General features: G+C 37.0%; 1 protein-coding gene across 1 annotated transcript; it reads left to right on the plus strand.

The window, feature by feature from the left end:
* The first annotated feature begins 1,199 nt into the window (after positions 1–1,199).
* Positions 1,200–21,289, plus strand: cpn1 (carboxypeptidase N, polypeptide 1). Its single transcript, XM_030163224.1, has 9 exons — positions 1,200–1,651; positions 3,497–3,693; positions 5,025–5,180; positions 12,390–12,566; positions 12,686–12,797; positions 17,759–17,898; positions 19,111–19,210; positions 19,335–19,453; positions 20,817–21,289. The coding sequence occupies exons 1-9, from the start codon at positions 1,414–1,416 to the stop codon at positions 20,925–20,927; spliced, it is 1,350 nt and encodes a 449-aa protein (XP_030019084.1). The 5' UTR covers positions 1,200–1,413; the 3' UTR covers positions 20,928–21,289.
* The last annotated feature ends 1,597 nt before the right edge of the window (positions 21,290–22,886 follow it).

The following is a 22,886-nucleotide window of genomic DNA, read 5'->3' on the forward strand; positions in this document are numbered from 1 at the left end:
TTACAGATGAGTTTCGTTGGCATGGCAGTGAGATGTGAATGGGACTGGCGAGTGGAGCGGGGCCGAGCCGAGCCTTGAGGCACACCAGATGTAAACAATGAAGCTAGAGAAATATAATCACCACTAGAGACAATGAGGACCTGTCCAAAGCAAACCCAGTTCCCCAGCTTGTCCGTTTAAATGACACTGATGACATATGATGTGTAAATGCGGGAGGCCTTCCTGCAGAGTAAAATTAGTAACAGAGAAGCTTATTTTCATAAACTCCAGTTATACTATTGTGTTTGTCTTAATTTTTGCTAAAAATGTGTCTCTTACCCTTTTTCCTACATTTCTCCTCATCCATACTTGTCCCCTTGTGGTATATGTCTTTACATTTCTCCTTTTTCTTGACTCCTGTTGCTCAATGTTCCATCTGCAAGTCTGTCAGTTGCTTCATGTTTGCATTTCTCTTTCCTTCCCTCTTTTTTGAAGCTTCCACAGGCAGTTGCACAACTTTCTAGGTAGAAAAAGCTCCTCTTTCCGCCAGCAGGTTTGATTGACAGCACCCCTTGCACACTTTGCAGTTTTGTGTGAGTGTTTACGGGGGGTGCAAGTGTCTTGGCATCAACCTGGGGCTTTTAGAAGTTTAATTGCAGCATTTGTTCTTTCTTCTCTGGGCCATAAGAGCATGTGTGTGGGTATGTGTGTGTAGAAATGCTCCTTCAGGGAAATAGAGCAACAAAAGAGCCCAAAGGTTGCGAAAGAGCTCCCACACTGATTCTTCGGAGGACTGCTGGCACACGTGCATACACACACACACATGCATAGGCACACACAGGGGTTGTGTGTTGACTTAAGAGTTAATGAATGGATGATTGAGGGCTGCAGGGGTTGGGGAGAGCAGTGCCGTGGAAACAACCCTGTTTCCCAGGAAGGGAGTATAGAACAAGAGTTTGGGACAAAGAAAAGGATAGAAAATGAGTGTCTCAGAGACAGAATGAAATTCAGATTGTGTGAGCCGAAAGCTTAGGGGGCTGCGGGGTGAACTACTTGAAGCAGAAGTATTCTAAGTGGCAATAAAGCAAGTAGCATGTACTTGACAAGGACCCAAAGAGAAAGAGAGAGGGAAAGAAGCAGCTGTTGGAGGAGGAGAGTGAGACAAAGAAGGAGCGGGGGGCTGTCCTTACTTGCTCTTCAGAGTGAGGACTGTATGTGGGAGGAGGCAGAGAGGCAGACAGGGAGAGCAGGATAAAGAAGAGGGACAAGAGAAGAAAAGAGCAAGCAGAGAATCAGCACTATGTTTGGTGTGTAAAGAGATAAATATTCATCTGAGAGAGCATCAGGGGCACACACAGTTACAGAGCGTTGCGTAGCTGCAGGCGGTTCAACATCTTCTCTCCTCCTGTGCTGCACAAGTTGGGCTGAGGGACCATGCAGCAGGGCTGGACCTTTCCCTGGCTCTGTGCTCTTCTGCTGGGGCTGATGATGGGGCTCCTGGTGTCAGGCTCAGAATTCAAGCATCACCGATACGAGGACATGGTGCGTGCTCTGTTTGCAGTGCAGAGCGAATGCCCCTACATCACTCGTATTTACAGCATTGGGCGCAGCGTGGAGGGGCGGCATCTCTACGTGCTGGAGTTCAGTGATAACCCGGGCATCCACGAGGCATGTGGGTAACACCTGATCTGCTGTTTGACTGTCCAGTGTGGATAGGCTTGTTACATTAAGGTCATTAAGATTTAAGAATTAGAAGTATATAAATAAGTGTGTGGAAAGATGTCTTAAATTACATAAATGAACTATATCTCTACAGTTGTCCATAATAATCTCAACAATAGTTCAACTAACTTTTTTATAAGCCACTGCACAGGGTAACAAACAACTATGATATTATAGATACTAAATGCATAGACATGCATGCATATCTCACTATTGCACACAATTCGATGATGATTGGAAACACAGTTAGAATAACACAAAGCAGAGTATGAGCTCTTGTTTTTTTCTTGCGGTTATAAAACACTTTTACTTTCAGTGTTTCCATGTTACAAAAGAAGAAGGAAAAGCAGGAGTTATTCCAGTGTTAAATTTTTTTAAAGACCTGTGTTTTGTGGAGTCAACATCTGTGATTAATTTCAGTTTTTGTCATCCGACCACTGACATAATGTAGAGTGTTACTGAAAGCTGAGCAGATGACACAGAGGTTCACTTAGGGCTTTACCCTGAATCCCATCTTGCCAAAGCTCTGCTTGTTTTTCCCCTCATTCCAAGCCACTGGATCAGCTCTTCAGGTATTTCTGCTGCATATCGATTTCAGAGTAGAAACCATGACCTTAGTATTATCAGTGTTTTGACAGAAAACATGCCAAAGGGTTACATTCATGTATATTTGGATGTTTTAAATTATTATGTTTAATTATTTTGCCATTGTTAAGTCTTCTGTTGCAGCTACTTGAAAAAAAAATTTGCAGGGAATGCTTTTTTGGCGGTGGCTGAGCTTGCATTTTTTCTGGGTTTGCACACGTAGGGGCTTCCTTCAGTAGAATAGAAGGATGTGTGCATGTTCTGTTGCAAGGTGACTGAGGGTGAAAAACAGGAACTGTGCACTTCACGGAGGGGAGTGACCTGAGGTCTTGTCTGGGTCAACCCCTTTGCACCCTTTAGGAAGTTCATGTCTTTCACATGCTGCTGAGTATGTGTGCGTTTTTTAAAGCTGCATGTGAGAGCCAACACTGTTTTCTGAACCCCAGGCCAGTTGGCCCTTGTTAAAGAAAAGGAGGTGAATTGCTGCACCCAAGCTGCCATTTGGGTGCCTTAAGCAATTAGTGAAGGGTGTTCATAAATTTGGAAGTATCTGCTAAGCCTCACAATACCTTACCTCACAAACATTTTATTCTTGAACAGTCTAAGTACAAACAGTTACAGCAAATCAGTGGCTTACACACAAAATCATATGTAACAGACACAGGATGGTAATATTTTTTTTTGCATTTACAGCAAAGTTGTAGCCAGTGTGTGACACTAGCTTTGTTTAGCTGCAGTGTTTGGGGGTCTTTGGTTCACTCTGCACAGCAGCAGTGATTAATGGAGGGACCCCTGGGAGGAGGGACCCCTATACAGAAGGAGACTGTTTGGATAAGTGGCTCAACCAATCAGTGACAGATACTCACAGGAATGCTGGATGACCTTATCCAAATAATTCAATCAGCTGTAATCAGGCTCACTTTCATCAGAACCTGCAGGAGTTCTTTATCAAAAACCTCCAATAACATATAAACCCTCTGCTCCAGTTATTATTCAGCTTAAACTAATTTTGTGGGGATTTCCTGCAGCACTTACAAACCAGTGATGGTGGAACAAAAACTCATTAAACCCTTAATAAAAAAAAAAAAAAAAAAAAAAAAAAGTGGGATTGTGAGTGCTGCTCAGGCAATCCGTCTAAATGTCACGCTTAGCCCCTCTATGTGGCTCTCTGACCTTTTGCCCCCTCTTCCTCTATCCTGTTCCTTCCCAGTGGAGCCAGAGTTCAAGTACGTGGGGAACATGCACGGCAACGAAGTACTGGGCCGTGAACTGCTCATTAAGTTCTCCCAGTTTCTGTGCGAGGAGTATCGAGCTGGAAACCAGCGGATCACGAGACTGATCTATGATACACGCATCCACATCCTGCCCTCCATGAACCCTGACGGCTACGAGGTGGCTGCCAGACAGGTAATCTACACCCTGATGGATATATGTGAGCCCCCAAGAAAAAGCAGAGAAATTCTCCCAACGGAACTCATTCGACTCTTTTCTCAGCAATTATTTGCCACTTATGGAGAATTATGGAAAACAGATTTCCACATTTTTCCCTGATTGTGTTCTCGCCAGTGGAAATGTTACAAATGATAAAGTACTGAAGTAAACCAGAGCACCTGTTAGTTAAATTACAGCACAATGACATACAAAGTTATCTGTTTAGATTAGAAATGAATATGCATGTGATTATATTCAATAATGAGAAACAACTTGGAGCCAAATAGTGACCGATAGTGTTGTTTTTCTTACATATTCCACTGTTTGCTAATGTCTATAATAATCCCATCTATCAGTTTCTTGTAAGAACCTCTAGTTTTTCAGTTGGAATAATTATACAGGCCATGAAACCACCACCACAAGGATGCAATCCCCTTTAACACAAATACATAAAAAACATGTGGGTACAATCTCTTTGAGACTAATTATATGTCCTGTGGAGGCAAGTTGCACATGACAGTCCTTCTCTTTGGTACTCACTCATATGACACATGCACACCACACTATAATTTGTTGCATCAACAGATGTTTGGGTGTTCCAGCATCTGCAATACAATTAGGAGGGTGTTTTATTTCCCAACATCCGAAATGCTTAGTGTTGAGTTTTGGTGATATGAAGGCTTGAGAAAAGGGAACTCACATTTTTAGAATAGTTTTAGAAAATAATTTGGTTCTGGTCAAAGGAGGTCCAAAAGTCTGCCTGCATAAAAATAAAATATGGCACAAATGCAACGACATATTTCAAGATAAAATAGGTATATTTAGTTCATAAACAATTCCAAGAGCTCATAGAATAATCAAATGTGGTATTTGAAATCAAAGACCACAAGAGAATTCCACTGCAGCAGGTTTATTGTAAGTGTAATAAAAACAAAAAAAATAAAAATAGTATGCGGTCAGGCTTGCAGTGTTCAGTGGATTTAGAGTTTTTTTCATGGTCTTAATGCCCCTTAGAGCCAAATAGCAAACTATTCAAGTCAGAATTCCAAAGAAAACAAGTAAATCATTGTGGATTAGGTGTGATATCCAGAATAAACTGCAGCTGCCTGTGCAGTTTGTATCATATGCAAGTCAGTTTTCCCTCAACCTTATCCAAAGAATATGAATTCATAGCATGAAATTATCAGAACTCCAGAAGCCACAGTGTGATGATTTAATCCACTCAGCTGGTGGAAAAACACCATGGTGACCATGTCCCAATAGATGCTGCTTTTGGGAAACTTGATATTTTGTTTGTGGTTCAACAGGGCCCAGAGTTCAATGGCTACCTGGTGGGTCGAGGAAACGCCAGGGAAATTGACCTCAACCGCAATTTTCCAGATCTGAACGCGCTCATGTATTACTACGAGAAAACCAACGGACGAAACCATCACCTGCCCCTGCCTGACAACTGGGAGCAGCAGGTCAGTGCCACTGGGTAAACTCAAGACCCCAGTTAACTAGTTGTAGGTCAAAGGGGGGAAATGTATGTGTGAATGTGTGACAGGGTGTGTGTGTTTGAGTGAAGACATCTTTGATGCATGTGAGTTTGTGCACAAGGTTTATTTATGGAAATGCAAAACTGAGTCCTGTGAGTTTATGAGAGTCGTACCAGGTCAGACTGTTTACGCTTTGGCTTCAGAAGGAAACTATCCATGAATTTAAACAGAAGTTAGATGAAGTAATGCATTTGAGACGATGATAAAAGGCCCTCTTCTTCTTCTTCTCCACTGTGTATGTTTGCATGTGCTCAGCTGCATTTAGCGCTCAGACAATCTGGCCGTTTGGGTGTGTTTGCTTATCTTACTGTAGAACCTATATCTCCTCATATAAACTGTGCTTTTCTCCGTCTGGGTCAAAAAGAGGCTGCTCTGTTTCAGCTGGCGATACACCAGGCGAGTAAAACAGCAGCCAGCCTTTTTCCACTTCTGTTGACAAAGCAGCAAAAAAAAAAAAAAAAAAAAAAAAAAAAAAAGAAGCATCAATGAACAAAACATTTATGAAGCCAAATTTTTGTTTCAAGACAACATTTTTTAAGCTGTTTTGTGTTTGCTGTTAGTGTTGGCGGTTCTTCTGAGCCAAGGAATAACTACTTTGTCATTACAATGTCTACAAAAACTAAACATTTTTCTTTCAGTACCTTGAAAAATTAATGACAGCTACCCTTGTCTGGATGATGGTTATGGATCCGAGGTATGAAACTAAGCATATGTGATGTTGCAACATGGTGTGAGTGAGTCACAGCTTTGTAAGTTTCATGATAAGACAGGCCTAATGTGTAAGAAGCAGGCAGCAGTATAATTCCATATCTTAATACTTTAACATCTGTGCTTTTGTGCAAAGGGGTAGGGGTGGGGGTGGGGGGATGGGGTGCAAAAATGTTTTGTAATATCTCAATTTGGCAAAAACACCGCAAACTACCTGTACACAGTGAGGTAGTACACTCAACTATCTAAATCCTTCCATTTACTTGAAGCAGAAGCTGTTCTGACTCACACTAGAACACAGGGGTCAAACATGCGGCCCAGGGGCCAAAACCAACCCACCAGAGGGTCCAATCCGGCCCGTGGGATGAAATTGTGAAATGCAAAAATTATACTGAAGATCTTAAAAATCATTAAATGTTAAAATTATTTTAGGTCAATTCAATCTAAAGTGGGTAAGACCAGTAAAATACTATCATAATAACCTATAATTAATGAAAAAAGCCATTTTTCTCTTGTTTTACTGTAAAAAAAGTTACATTATACAAAAATGCTGACATTTACAGAGTAGCCTTTAACAAAAAATGTGAATAACTCGAACAAATATGAACAACCTGAACTATCTTAAGAGAAGTAAGTGGAATTTTAACAATATTCTGCCTGTTACTAAATGTTGTGTGCATTTGTAGATCCACTGTGGTCTGTAAGTTGTGATTCACATGTATAAATTATAACTATGGCACAATATTGTTAAAATTGCACTTATTTTTCCCAGGAATTTTCATGTTGTTCATATTTGTTCATGTTGTGTTCACGTACAGTTCGTAGATGTAAACATTTTCATTTCGGAATTTTACTTTTTTCACTCAGAAACATAGAAAAAACTTTGGAGTTGAAGTTCTTATCCTATTATTTATACTATCTTACTGGTCCAGCCCACTTTATATCATATTAGGCTGAATGTGGCCCCTGAACTAAAATGAGTTTGACACCCCTGCACTAGAATGATAAATATCAGTTATGTAAAAGTCCTTTTTTTTTTTTTTTTTTAACTCTTTTTATTGAAATTAGAACAATGACACTATAAAAAGTCATATATAGTATCCAATAAACATGATGTACACATACACACACATAAAAAAAGGGAGGGGGGGCTGTCTACTTACTTAATATTAAAGTAATCTATAAAGGGCTGCCAAATTGAATAAAATAACTTTACATCTTCTTCTAGTGAATATTTGATTTTCTCCAAATGTAAGTGTTGCATAATGTCTTTCAGCAGAGCCTGATGAGTCGGAGGCTTTTTGTTCTTCCAGTTTAACAGAATAAGGCACAGGTTTCAAACATGCGGCCCGGGGGCCAAATCCGGCCCACCAAAGGGTCCAGTCTGGCCCTTGGAATGAATTTATGAAATGCAAAAATTACACTAAGATGTTAACAGTTCTTTTAGTTCAGGTTCCACATTCAGACCAGTTTAATCTCAAGTGGGCAGGATTCAGTAAAATACTATCATAATAACATATAAATAATGACAACTCTAAACTTTTCCCTTTGTAAATGTAAATATTTTCATGTATTTACACTGAAACAAAGTATAATTTCACAAAAAAATGTAAATAACCTGAATAAGTATGAACAATCTGAAATGTCTTAAGAGAAGTAAGTACAATTTTAACAAGATTCTGTTTGTTACTAAATGTTTTGCATATTTGTAGATCCACTGTGATCTGTAAGTTGTAATGTACATGTCTAAATAATAAACTGAGGCATAATGTTGTTAAAATTACACTTATTTTTTCGGTTTCTTCATGTTATTCACATCTTTTGAAAAGATAGTTTTCAGATGTAAACCTCTTCATAATGTAAATCAACTTTTTTTTTGCTCTAAAACATAGAGAAAAGTTTGGAGTTGACATTATTTATATATAATTATGTTATTATTTTACTGGTCCGGCTCACTTCAGATCAAATTTAGCTGAATGTGGCCGCTAAACTAAAATGAGTTTGACACCCCTGGAATAAGGCGTCTGGCCAGTAGTGTCACAAACCTCAAAACAACATTCTGTTTAGTACTAAGATCCACTCCTGTTGGTTCCACACCGAACATTATTGTTATTGGGTGTCTGTAAAAGTACTTTTTAGTCCATAATTGATTACATGGTAAATACAGCCGTTAACTGGAGGAAAGACAAGGTTTCATCACAGGTCACTGAACATATCTCACTCTGCACTTAATCACTGGGTGAAATATCAGCGGTGAAAAATGCCGTATCTGCTGTCAAACCAATGCCAAGTGACTATAAGTGCATCTTAAGTATTAAGGTCACAGCCTTGGGGATTGCTTAGCTTCAGTTTCATGGTTATTTTCAAGTTAAATTACTGCCCTTTTTCATTCTTTTGACTTAAAATTCATGTAGCCTGAAAGTCAAATCAACAAGAATGTTTTGATATGGTCGTCACTTGGGCCACATTAACCTCACATTTCTGTTAAATGTGTTAAGACAACTAAAACAGTGGTCTTCCCAGTTGCTGGCTGCTTGTCTACCCGCATGACTGCCTCCTGAACAGCCAACACAAAAGAGTAACTGTGCCACTGTTACAGATACTTCATTCATGCTGTTGGATTACATTCACAGACTACATTTCTCTCTGTCATGAAGCCACAAATCCTGGTGCTCAGCCACGCTACGTTAATACCAAACCATGTTGTTCAATCAGGAATGACTAAGATTCACAAAAACAGGCTTTAACCTTCTGTCATCAAGAGAGAAAAATACTAGAAAGGCTAAAGGTGAAAAAATATGTTTCTGGGCATGAAGCCGAATGGCTGACTAACACAACCCAGCGCCCTCCAGGTGTCTTTTTTTTATATATATTAAACAAACATCCCTATAATCCTGAAATCTGGGTGAGTGCTTGAGAGTCTCCTTGTGTAGTTTTGTTTTTCATGGTTAATTCCACTCAGGAATCTATCTTGAAAACTTTTCCACCGCCCACAGACTGACAGCAGGATCTGTTCTTGGAAATGCCATATTGACACAGCATCTAAAACGAGACCACCTAGAGCCACGAAGTCAGCCCGTACTTCAGCATAGAAGTATCTGCTGACAATTAAATGGCCCGCAGAGGACATCCTTCGTACAGTGAGAAAAATAACCTTGAATTGCCCGATTGACTTTTGCATTTAGATTTATTTGCACATCAGATGACAAGGCTTCGAGTGGTGGAAGGTTAACTTTGCGTGTCCCTGTTCACATATGTGTCCTGTAACTCTACACCACGATGACAGCGGAGTTCAAAGGATGCACTGGGTGTACAGTATATAAAGATCCGCACATAATAAATACCTCCTTTCATAGCAGAATTGTCACTTCTAGGTTACAGCTGCTGCATTCAAGGCCGGTAGCTTCTGATCGCCTGGGTTATTCTTAAACAAGCAACAAGGCCAGACTGTGTTTATTGTCCTACATACCTTATTCAGGGAGAGATATTACCCCTTGTCTTCATGCATGAAATATGGCTGGTGTGTAAGCACTGACAGGGAAAATAAATGGCAGCCTAAACTGGAATTTAAGACGTCTGCAGTACTGGATGATGGAAATATTTGTGAATTTCCTCAAACATCCTGATAGTAAAGGAAAGATGGACTGTCCAGATTGTAATGGTCCAACTTCAGAACCTAGTATAAGAAGAGGTGGTTTGAGAAAAACAAAGAGTGAGGAGATAAGATGTAGAACAGGGTAATATGTTGATTTGTTGACTTATATGCATATGACTGCACTGTAAAAAAACAAAAAACAAAGGTAATATTCCAGCAGCTGGGGTGCCGAAAAAATACTGTAAAATAACGGAAAATAACCATTTCATAAAAATATGGTAATTTTCCATAATTAAAATACATTTTTTCCCCTAACTTTACATGCAATTTTGAATTTTTTTTTTTTTTTACTTTTTAATGTTTAATAAAGAATATTTACATGTATTAAAACAATCAAATTACCTATAAATAGATATATATAAATAATTCTGAATGAGACTATGTTGGACAATTCACTGATAAAAACTGTATTTTGACAGTTTATCAGTGCTTATACATGTTATACATTCACAAAAATACATTTATTCAACATTTTTGTTTTGAAACCTCGTGTAATTACACAAGATATTTGTCAATTAACAAACAAGTCTTGTTAAACTTACAGAACAAAGACTTCTTTTACGGTTGATTGTCAGTAATTTTATCTTGTTTTATTATTATTATTTTTTAAAGTATTAAACTTTAAATTAACAGTTTAATCTCATAAATAGAAAAGAAATATTTGTGAAATTACGATACATTTGCAGATGTATTTTGACTATATTTTTCTGTGAAAAAAGAAAAAAAATCTTTTAAAAAATGGGAATTTTTTGGTTATTCACAGTTACAATTTTTTCATGTTATTTTACATTTGACATGTAAAATCACAGTCTATTTTTGGAATTTCATTGATATTTTCCTGTATCTTAAAAATACAGGAAAATCTGCAAAATAAACAGTGAAAATTCTGTTAAATTACAGATTTTTTTTTTTATAGTGTGTGTACAGATGGGTTTAAGTATAAATTATGTACATAGACAGTGTAGGTATATGAATGAAAGGAAATTAAGAGCCATACAAGGGAGGAGGGTGGGGGGGTGGGGATGGGGGGGTGGGGATGGGGAAAGTTCTTGTAATATTTTTGTTTTGTTTAGATTTTAATTTTTATTATTTTGTTTATTTATTTCTTCTTTTTTCTTCTGATGTATAAAAATCATCCTTATGTTGTGTATCTGTAAGTTTATACATTTATTTGTACCCCTTCTGAAAAATGTGTCTTAACTTACTGTAAAAGCTTCTGTCAATAAAAACAAATCTTAAAAAAAAAAAAAAAAGGATGTAGAATAGGAGTGTCAAACATACGGCCAAAACTGGGCCGCCAAAGGTTGTGAAATACAAAAATAACACTGAAGATATTAACAATCAATTATATCAAACTCATTCTAGCTCCAGACTCCGAATGCCAAACTTCAAAAAATGTGATAATATTCTGAATGTTATTAAATGTTTTGTGTCTTTGTAGATCCACTGTAATCTGTAGGTTGTCATGCACATGTGCAAATGATAAGTTGAGGCATAATATTGTTAGAAATGCGTTTGTTTTTCTTAATAAATTTCAGGTTTTCAGTAATTCAAAATTTTCTGAAAGAATAGTTTGTAAATATAAATATTTTTATTATGTAATTCTACTTTTTCACTCTAAAACGCAGAGAAAAGTTCAGAGTTGATATTATTTACAGGTTGTTATGTTATTTTACTGGCCCGGCCCACTTGAGATCAAATTGAGCTGAATGTGGCCCCTGAACTAAAATGAGTTTGACACCGCTGATGTAGAAGGAATTAACTTACAAAAGGGGACAGGGATAGAAAGAAAACAAAAAACAAAAAAAACAAACAAACATTATGCAATGAACTTTGGGTAAAACTTCATTTTGCATAGATTAGTGTAGAAGTAACATCTTACATCGTCTCAACATACAGTTGTCGAAAAAAATATTAGACCACCCTTGTTTTCTTCAATTTCTTGTTCATTTTAATACCTGGTACAAGTAAAGGTACTTTTGTTTGGACAAATATAATGATAACAACAGAAATAGCTCATAAGAGTTTAATTTCAGAGCTGATTTTCCATGTTTTTTTTTTTTTTTGATAATAACCAAAATCACTTCAGTTCTTACATCAATATCTATGGCATTGTACTGACAAAAACAGTGCTTTTAGGCATTCCATGTTTTCATTTCTGTCTGTTTTAGTCACATGATACACACAGGAGTTAGTACTTCATTGCATAACCATTGTTTTTGATGACTTCTGACAGTCTAATAATTTTTTCCACGACTGTATCTTTTTCCCTTAATTCTAAATTGCAGTCAAACACAGAAGCACCAGTGAGTGATTCATTTAAAATAGAACATGTCATATATTTACTTCTAAAATGTCAGTGATGGATGAGGGAAAACATCCATCAGTTGTAAAGTGTCAGAATCATTTTGGCAGAAAATATGAGTAAGGATTAAAACTCAACAGATTGGCTCCTGAACAATGAAAACGGGTACGTTCACAGAGAAAATACTAGCATATGGCAAGCCAGAGAAAACTAGAATTTGCCCAGAAAACCAGCAGTGAAGCAGAGGGGCTGGTGGTTCTGGGTGAAAAGAAAACCAGATGTCTTCAGTCCACTGCTGTTGTTTGTGAAGTGTTGGATGAAGGGTAGCTTACTGGCATGCTTCAAACATGCCTGGGGCTCTGGTAGTTTTATGAAAAGTCCATACATACCTGCACGGGATGCACATCAGCCCTGTAAGTCATCATCTACTGCTTCACTACTGTATCTTGTGGAACATCCTCTACAGGTTGAACCGGAGACTTTGGCTGTCATAAAGTGGATGCAAAACTACAACTTTGTCCTGTCAGCAAACCTCCACGGAGGAGCTGTCGTGGCCAATTATCCTTTCGACAAGTCCAGGGATCCCCGCATTCGAGGGAGGACAACATATGCTGCCACTGCGGATGACAAAATTTTCAGAAAGGTGTGCAACAGAGTAGAAATACTTTCCAGATGGCAATGTCACACACATGTGATCTCACCACTGTGTTGTGTGTCTAAAAACATATGGATGACATGCACATGTGCGTTTTGTGATGACAGTTGGCGAGGACCTACTCATATGCTCACAGCTGGATGCACAAAGGCTGGAACTGTGGGGACTTCTTTGATGAGGGGATCACCAACGGGGCCAGCTGGTACTCTCTATCCAAAGGTAAGAAAAGCCTCCGCACCAAAGGCTTTAACTACTGATGTGTCTGTGGTGAGCATTCAGAACGTCTGATTTATTTTAAATATTCATAAACATTCAACTGTTTGTTCAATAGAAAAAAGTTCAAAATATATTAGAATAGACCTTGTTCTTTCCATAGACATCTGAGCATGCTCAGTGCACCTCCCGGCACCTGTGGAATGGGGGTAAAACACAGAGCAGTGAGTGAGACCGACTCACTACACAGCAAAAATCTGAATCTTACCAAGTGTATTTTTCTCATTTCTAGTCCAAATATCTCATCACACTTAAAATAAGACATAAACACCTAAAGAGTAACTTTTCAGTGAGAAAAAAAGAACTTATTTTTGGACAATAGATCTTGAAATCTTATTTCAAGAAATCTTTCCAAGATAATTTTCACTTGTACCATTGGCAGACTTTTTGCTTGAATTAAGCAAAAAAAAAAAAAAAAAAAAAATCTTGAATTGAGAAAAAAAATATGCCAATGGTACAAGTGAAAATTATCTTGGAAAGAATTCTTGAAATAAAATTTTCAAGATCTATTGTCTAAAAATAAGCTCTTATATCTCACTGAAAAGTTACTCTTTGGTGATTATGTCTTTTAATAGTGATTTTAATAATGTGTTTTAAGTGGGATGAGATATTTTGACTTTAGAAATGAGAAAAATGCACTTGGTAAGATTTGGATTTTTGCAGTGTATAAAAATAGAAGGTTTGGGCTTTTTTTGTTTTGTTTTGTTTTGTTTTCACTGTTGTTTGCAGTGTTGTGATTTTCCTTTATTTATTTATTCTTTTTTTTTTTTTTTTTTTACTGTGTTTTTACCAAGTTTTGACATTTTGGAGTTCAGCCAGGTGCCAAAAAGCAGCAGGACTGATTTAGGAAAAAAAACAAAACAAAAACCACTGGGCCCAAATTCAAATACTTGTTGTTCAGTGTGTTCCAGTTCACAGTTCATGTTCAACATCCTAAATCTGTTATTGATGTACATTCTGAGTGCCTTATTTAGTAAAAACCTGTCAAACTTCAATTCCTCTCTTTGTCTTTTTCTGTTATTCCACCCTGTTTTGACTCTAAAACACACAGTAAAACAAAACCACTGCAGAAAAAGAACACTAACACATACTCACAGCAGCTTTTATGACACTGAAACAGACGCCAATTCACAGCAACACGTTTACCTGGAATAATGTTTCGGGGTTAAAGAGTTAAAAACACCAACACCAGACACTCAGTACAGTTCAGATCTGAGGTACCGCTGGATGAAGACAATATAACAATATTATTATTTACTTTATTAGTCAAGATAAAAATAGATCTCATGGTACTGGTGGAGTTGAAATGGTTGTTTTGGAATATTTTCTATAAAAGTTTTGCTCTTATACATAAGAAAAAAAAAACATGCTAACTTAATAATCTATTTCTTGTCTGTAAAAAAAAAAAATACCTGCAACATTATATTTGTAGTGTTGGGAAGGTTGCTTCAAAAACATGTCAGATTACACTGATTACGTTGGTTGCTTAGAAATGTTTTAGACCACAGGTGTCAAACATGCGGCCCGGGGGCCAAATCCGGCCTGCCAAAGGGTCCAGTCTGGCCCTTGGGGTGAATTTGTGAAATGCAAAAATTACACTAAGAAATTAACAATCCTAACAACATTGTCATGTATTTACACTAAAAAAAAGTATAATTTCACAAAAAATGTGAAGACCTGAATAAATATGAATAACCTGAAATGTCTTAAGAGAAGTAAGTACAATTTTAAGAAGATTCTTCCTGTTACTAAATGTTTTGTGAGTTTGTAGATCCACTGTGATCTATAAGTTATAATGTACGTGTGCAAATGATAAACTGAGGCAGAATACTGTTAAAATTCCACTTATTTTTTCACATTTGTTCATGTTTCTCACATCTTTTGAAAGGATAGTTTGTAGATATAAACCTTTTCATAATGCAAATTTACTTTTTTCTCTCTAAAACATAGAGAAAAGTTTGGAGTGGACATTATTTATATATTATTATGTTATTATTTTACCGGTTCGGCCCACTGCAGATCAAATTTAGGTGAATGTGGCCCCTGAACTTACATGAGTTTGACACCCCTGTTTTAGACTGAGCATTAAAGCTGAAAAATCCTATTTTCACAAACACACCACTTTAATTAAGGTGTTGCACTCAAATCTATCTTTTTGTTATTCAGAAAATACGCCAAAAATAATACATTCCTGTACTGATACAAAGCAGAAGAATGAATGTAACAGTGATTGACATGTATTTTGGACAGTTAGAATGACTTAGAAATTAGTTACATAACACTGTTACATGTTACTAGTTACTCCCTAACTCTATTTATTTGTCGGTCACCTTCCATTGTCATTTGGGTTCCAAAGATAGACAAGGCCATCGGCATCAATCACAGCAGACACTGGATCACATTTTAGAATGAATGAAATTCCTTGAGTATCCTGCATGGCATGCTTTCTCAGTGTGGTTATAAACTCTTTGACTCTTTCTCCTCACGTCTCCTCTTGCCTTTAACCTCTTCACCCTGTGTACATCTACAGATGACCCCCTGCTGACCTCTGAGTGTAAAGAACGACACTCACCTATTTACCACTGACACACTATTCCAGGACACTATCAACACGAACCCGTTGTGTAACACTGATAATGGTTAACCTGTCTGAATCAGTGAGAGTCAATGGATCCTTCAGTGTCATACAAATTCTGCATGAACATTGAGTAAGACATATCACAACACAACAATCTGTATCTGCTTTAACATCAGTAATGAACCAGTCTTGATCAAAGTTCACACATCTTTACATCTACATCGTCTTTTTTAAGGAGACTTCAATGTTGTTTAATTATGGCCGCTGGAATTTTAGCACCAAAAAGAAGGAAAAACACAAGTAATGCAACTAACAACAATTGTTCCAGGCACAACAAACCCCGCCCCTCGCATGTATTGTAACTTATTTTGGCATCAGTCCAGCTGATGTCATCATGTCTATGCTTGTGCTGATGTCAGCATATCAGTTGCCTCTATATATGTGTGAAGTTTGAAGTAAATTAAAACAAAATTGATATTTTTATAGACATTTGAAATTTCGCCCATTATAAGTAAATGGGAGAAAAAAAGATTTTAAAAATTCATTAAAAATTTGAACTTTGACCTACTTTTCCCAAAATGTAACCACATCTATTCTGGGTCACTGGCAATCTATAAACCTAATTTGGTATGAATTCAACCATTGGTTTTGCTGCTACAGATATTTGAAATTTTGCCAGTTATTAGTAAATGGGAAAAAAAAAAAGATTTTAAAAATTCATAAAAAATGTGAACTTTGACCTACTTTTTTCAAAATGTAATCAGATCTATTCTGGGTCACTGGCAATCTATAAACCCAATTTGGTATAATTCAAAAAATAGTTTTGCTGCTGGAGTGTTACAAAGCAAAGAAACAAACTGAACCAAAAACAATACCCCTTGCCTCCCCTTTATAATAACCATCATCATTAATTAGAGATAGACATATGGAGTCATCAAGGAGAAAACACATCTTTTTAACATGTACAAACTTAAACAAAGATGACATTTTAAAGCAACCAAGTTCACTTCTCCCCAACTAAGAATTACTGTCATAAGGAAAAATGTCTTACTTGACCGTATTAGATTCCCTGTTTTCACATTAAAAGTCAAATAAGGGTATTTGATGAATATCTGAGGTTTATTTTGGCATTTGTGTGCCATGTAAATAGCCAAAATAGGCAGTAGAGCTTTTATTAGGGTTAGGTTCAATATAATATTATTTACAAGTGTTGGCCACCTACAAGCTGGAAGGTATGAGAGCTTTGGCACTGGCAGGCACAGTTCCTCACCCTTCCTAATTAGGTTTATGGGAACTTGTGCTTGAGTTTAATCTTTCAAGTTTACATCTATAGAAAAACTAATTGCCATAGAATGCTTGGAAGCTTCAGCAGCTCCAGATCACCAAACTGTCTGGACATGTATTCACTTTCAGTTCAGTTAATCCATGACTGCAGAAAAACAGTATCCAGTTGTTTGATGTTTATGTCCTGGTCTGGGCTGGGATTCGGGATCCAGCTTTGGAATTTGAGTCTGCTCAGCTTTTCGGTTGAGTCATGCAAGATTTTGAATTTGATGAAAACGCCCACAGTCACATTTAACAGGAGTATGATATGTTTATTTTAACAGCTCTGTTTGCTCCAAGCGTTATGTCATGGTCTTGTGAGGTTACATTATGTCTGTCCTTCCCTGTTCTGGCCTCGTATGTATTAGACTCTCTGAAAGGTTAAGGTATATTGAAAAGTTATGCAAAGATGCAGAGCAAATAGGGATTAAAAGAAGTATTTATACTAATATCCAGTGTAATCTCAGTCCTGAAAGATGCTCTTACAGATATTTCAAGTCAGTGCATTAGTTTGGAAAAATTTTTATGAACATATGTGTGTATATGTCAGGGTAGAGACTGCGATCTGGTAGGATTGGCGATTCTACCAGTAGAGACTCCGATCGTAGTCTCTACCAGTAGAAACTCCGATCAGAGTCTCTACTGGTAGAAACTCCGATCCGAACCCTAACCCTAACCCTAACCCCTAACCCTAACCCTAACCCTTCTACTGGCAGGATCGGAGTTTCTACCAGTAGAGACTCTGATCGGAGTTTCTACTGGTAGAGACTACGATCGGAGTCTCTACTGGTAGAATCGCCGATCCTACCAGATTGCAGTCTCTACCCTTACATATATGTCGTATTAAAGGTATTGAATTTAATTTCAGTCTGAAGTGACATAATAAAACTAAAATGATAATGGTTGTCCCGTAATAACGTCAACTATTTCAGGATCACCAAATGAAAATGTGCCCTGAAGGGATACAATACACTTATCATCCATATGAAACATGTGCTTCTTTTAGGCATGCAGGACTTTAACTATCTGTATACCAACTGCTTTGAGATCACCCTGGAGCTGAGCTGTGATAAGTTCCCACCGGCATCAGCGCTGCCCAGAGAATGGCTGGGGAACCGCGAGGCACTGGTTTCATACCTGGAGCAGGTCAGAACACAAACACATGCTGCACAGAGATCACAAAAACACTTTAACTCATCAATGTACACTGATCCTGTAAAGCCTTAAAAGTCCTGAGATGATAAAAACTTGTGGTAATATGTTATAATTTATAAAATATTGACTTATAATCAATGAATAAGTGCATTGTTGGAATTCAAACCTTATTTTGTGTGACAGTTTGTATTTTGTGCATGTGAGAGTCCCTTTTTGCAACCATCGGGATTATGTATTTAACAAACACCTTAACCCTTTCATGCATAGTGGTCACTCCAGTGGACAGCTATTCTACAGCTGTTCCCTTGTATATTCATGGGTTTTGTTGTTATATTTGCATATCAGCCAACACAGTGGACACTTATACACCATCTCAAACACTGACTTTCATACAATTACTGTAACTTTGCTGTTCTTGATAAACCTGATCAGTAACGTGTGAGTGTAAATCAATTGGTCATTGTTATTAGACTATAATTAACAGTTTTCTTGAACATAAAGTTTTTTTTTTTCGTATATTATCTCCAGGAAGTGAGTAAAAACTAGTATTAGAGTACACTAAAATGTGAGAAAACATCAGATTAGCTGCATTAAAATGTTTTTATTTCATAGTTTTCACACAGTACTTCACTTTCTGATATTCCATTTTAAATACATGTTCCTTTGCTTCAAAAATTAATTAAACACATGGTGTCCAGATGAGTGGACATTTTTGTAACTCCATAAAAAATAGGTTCATTAAAGAAATTTCAATCACATTGGTTTTTTCATGCCTAAAGAGGAATAAAAACACTCAGGAAAAAAAAAAAGTCTTGACTAAGGTTCTTATAATTCATGCACCAAAGGGTTAAAATAGCATAGTCAGTATTTTTAAGTCATGGAAGTAAGTTTTATGACTTTAAACACATATATAATATACGTGCATATGCATCTACATGAAGCCACATCTACAAAGCAAAATGAAAGGTGTGAAATGCAGCGGAATTGAGGTAAACTGAACTTTTATTTTCTGTCAAGCATGAAGACATCTCTTTAAAGACTATTTTCTTAAATATCCTCAATCTGTGGTTGCCAGAGTTCATAATATTATGAAATGGCACAATATAGAATATTTTGAGAGGAAGCAGGTGAAGTGAAATTGTGGAAAAGAAATGTCTAAAAATGATGTGCATGCTGAAATAAGAAAATTTTGTCTTTTTCCAGGTGCATCATGGCATAAAAGGTATGGTGTATGATGAAAACAACAATCCAATCAGTAAGGCTGAGATCTCAGTGGCTGGCATCAACCATGACGTCACCAGTGGTGAGTAGAGGTTGCAATAGAGTAAAGCCTCCATCTAGTGGCTGATGGTGGAACTGCAGCATTAACATACTAGAAAACTGCTGTGTGTTTTGTAATATATGTTGTATTTTCTTATCTTCTCCAGGAGTTGATGGTGACTACTTCAGACTCCTGCTACCAGGTACATACACTGTGACTGCATCTGCCCCAGGATACCTTCCATCCACCAGTACTGTCACAGTGGGACCGGCCGAAGCCATACAGGTGGGATTATGTGTGTGTGTGTGTGTTGGCCCTATCCACCAATCAGCTGTAACATTCTGACCACTGACAGGAGAAGTGGAGATAATATTGACTGTTTCATTGCATTGGCACCTTTCACTGGGTTGGATATATTAGGCAGCAGGTAAACGTTTAGTCCTTGAAGGTGATGTGTTGGAAGCAGCAAAATGAACAACATAAGTAACGGTGATGACTGGGTCAGAGCATCTCCACAACTGCAGGTCTTGTTGTGTGTTCCTGGTCTGCAGTGGTTAGTACAGACCAAAAATGGATTATGGAAGGACATCCTAATCTCAGGACTATTGATCATCTGTGGGAGGTGTTGTCCTATTGCAATGGCATAATCAAAACTAGAAAAGCACTTGGAGAGCGCAGACCTCCACCAAGGCAGATCAGTCACCCCTCTGCCCCAATCACCACCAAAATGTAATCATTTGTTCCTTGTGCCAGTATCAACATTTCATGAAATTTTCATCCAAATCCATCCATAACTTTTTGAGTTATCTTGCACACGGACAGACAGACAAACCAACACTGGCAAAAACATATTATTATTATTATTATTATTATTATTATTATTATTATTATTATTATTATTATTATTATTATTATTATTATTATTATATAACCTCCTTGGTGGAGGTAATTAATACCACTTTGCCTTTTTGTCAGTGGTCATAATGTTATGGGTGATGAGTGTACATTTAACCTGGTGTTTTTCAACCTTGGGGTCGAGAAAGATGATCAAAATCCATAAAAGACATGACAAACTGTGAAGCTGAAACTGAAGCACCGTGGTACCGTTTATCTGTCAAATGTTCATTGTGGTCAGTTTCAGATGCTGCGGCTCTTTCATAATTCATAGTTTGAGTTCTTGTTTGTTCAGTATTAATTGTCAGCCTTGTAAATCCAAGCTGGACTGACTGTACATATCCTGACCAAGGAAAATAAAATTCTCACTTTGTGCAGTAATCTACACCTGGCTTTTCTGCCTCCGTCCATAATAATATACATTATATAGACTAAATGTCATCTAAAATTATCGTTTATTGGCAACATAGTATAGCAAACTATTCCATGATCAAAACAAATTAATTTTAGCAAAAAAAATGTCTTTGTTTTGAAAGTCTGGGGTTGCCAGAAATTTGTGATGTTTAAATGGGGTCACCAGCCAAAAAAGGCTGAGAACCACCGATTTAACCACTACCTTCTTTTCTAGCAAACAGTTAACATAAGAAGAATAAATGGGCATTTTATTTAATACAAAAGGTTTTGTCTGGACTGTTTTTGTGTGTGTATGCTGGTCTCCTCATCAGTCATAAACATGTTTGTTTTATCACCACAGTTTCATTTTTACTTGAAAACTGCACCAAAACAAAACCTGAAAGTGAAGCCCCACAACGGCAGGAAGAACCTCTCATCTCCCAAGTCCCCTTTAAAACTTGGACCCAGATGAGACATGGACAATAATGTGGACGACACAGACAAACACTGAAAACCCCTCAAGCACCCACACACACACATACACACACACACACACACACACACACACACACACACACACACACGCATACACATACATGCATACAAGTTATGGAAATTATCCTAAAATATGTATGTAATGTTACCTTTATAGTCCTATAATTATAAAATTATCTGTTTTGTTGATAATAAAATTGTCTGTATTAAGCAACTGTGGCAATATTTATGTAACAATGTTGATTTGTATCCTGTATTTGTAAAAGACTTTCTTTGATTTTGATTACAATAACTCGATGGAAACTGGAAGTGAAAATAAATGAATGTTTTTACTGTTATGATCTTGCTTATATTTATTGTCTTTGATGATTTGATGCATCAGGAAGAAGTTTGATTGAACCTGCAGACCTGTTGATGTTTAAGGAGGTTCGTTCAGATGCACACACATGCAGTTCAATTCAGAAAAATGTTCAGCTTTCTCACATGCATACAACAATGATCAGTAGAAGAAAGGAAACATGAGCACATAAAATCATCAATAAAAATCGATAATAAAATTTAACGAATAAAACCCCATGACTAAAATGCAAATAAATATCAGGCTGCATTTGTAAATAAGAATCTGTTCTTAATTGCTTGCCTGGATAAGTAAAAGTTAAATAAAATAAAATATAATAAAATAAAATCCTCCCAAAATGGTCATTTTCCTCTAAAATGAGTGGGGTTTGGGTTTATAGAAAAAGGAATAAAAGGTTTTATGCAGTGATTTGTTTTGCTTTTGGCACATTATATTATAGCATCGACCGGACGGCAGCGGTACAAACTCATCAGAATGTGGTGTGGTTGACTCAGATTTATTTGTGCTTTCTCAGCTGCTTGTTTCTCCCAGATTGCGGTCAGATTCCTCTGCCAAACAGCAAAAATCTTAGAAGACTCTTTAACATGTTGCTGATTCATGAGAACATTTGAAAGAAATTAAAACATGAAAAGAAAGCTGACAATTTAACCAAAGACAGAAAGTGTTTTGTGATTTTAGAGAAAACTTGGTGCTTCTTTTTCCTTCTTTTTATGTTGTTTGTGGACTTCTTTGGACTGTTTTGGTGCAGACATTCACATATCCCTTTTAGAGAGAGATCATTGGTACTATAGTAAATTTGTGCCAATTCCACTTTTGTAGCACAAAACCACAATCTTTTTACTTAATGATGCAGCCATAAAACAACAATCGAAACCGTAAATTGTTCACTTTTTGCAGACAGACTGAATTGCACTGTTTTTGTTTGGCTAAGACCAAAACTTTTATTTTGTGTGCATTTTTCATTTCTTGTTTGATACCTGTTTGGTAGTAGTAGGACCTGCTACATATAAAAACTAAGCATTGTGAACTCCTCATATGGAGACGAGAGGTTTATTTTACTATATAACTGTATTGTGTGCCTGAACATGGCAGTGCAAAAACAAATGACAAACAAAGCGACAAAAGCTGAGAGCCTTGATTTGTTCAACATTCTGTAACTTTATACATCTTTCGTGCTCTGGACAACGCAGATGGAATGTTCTGTTTGTCTGTAGGATCAGTCTGTCACACTTAATAATGCATAATTGAGTTTGTTTTGCACACAAAGTACACATTACATGTCAAACACTTCACATAAAACTGGCTCATTGTCTGCCACAAAATATATTTCCAAACATACATGAACGTTAACATCCACAATAGTTCAATAGTAGCTCCCAAATAGCTGAGACTTCTTATGGATATATTTATATATATTAAAAAAACAAGGCATAAATAAACAAGTTTCAACCATAAAATTTGCAATGGCCTCATACCTACTACACTTTTTGCTTCAGTTCAACTGTTGATGGATTTAACTAACTTTGACTAAATCTTATATCTATAATAATTATTGCATCGTGCTTTAAGTCCCACTGG

This window comes from Sphaeramia orbicularis, chromosome 19 (assembly GCF_902148855.1).
Source record: "Sphaeramia orbicularis chromosome 19, fSphaOr1.1, whole genome shotgun sequence".
Classification (NCBI taxonomy): Eukaryota; Metazoa; Chordata; class Actinopteri; order Kurtiformes; family Apogonidae; genus Sphaeramia; species Sphaeramia orbicularis.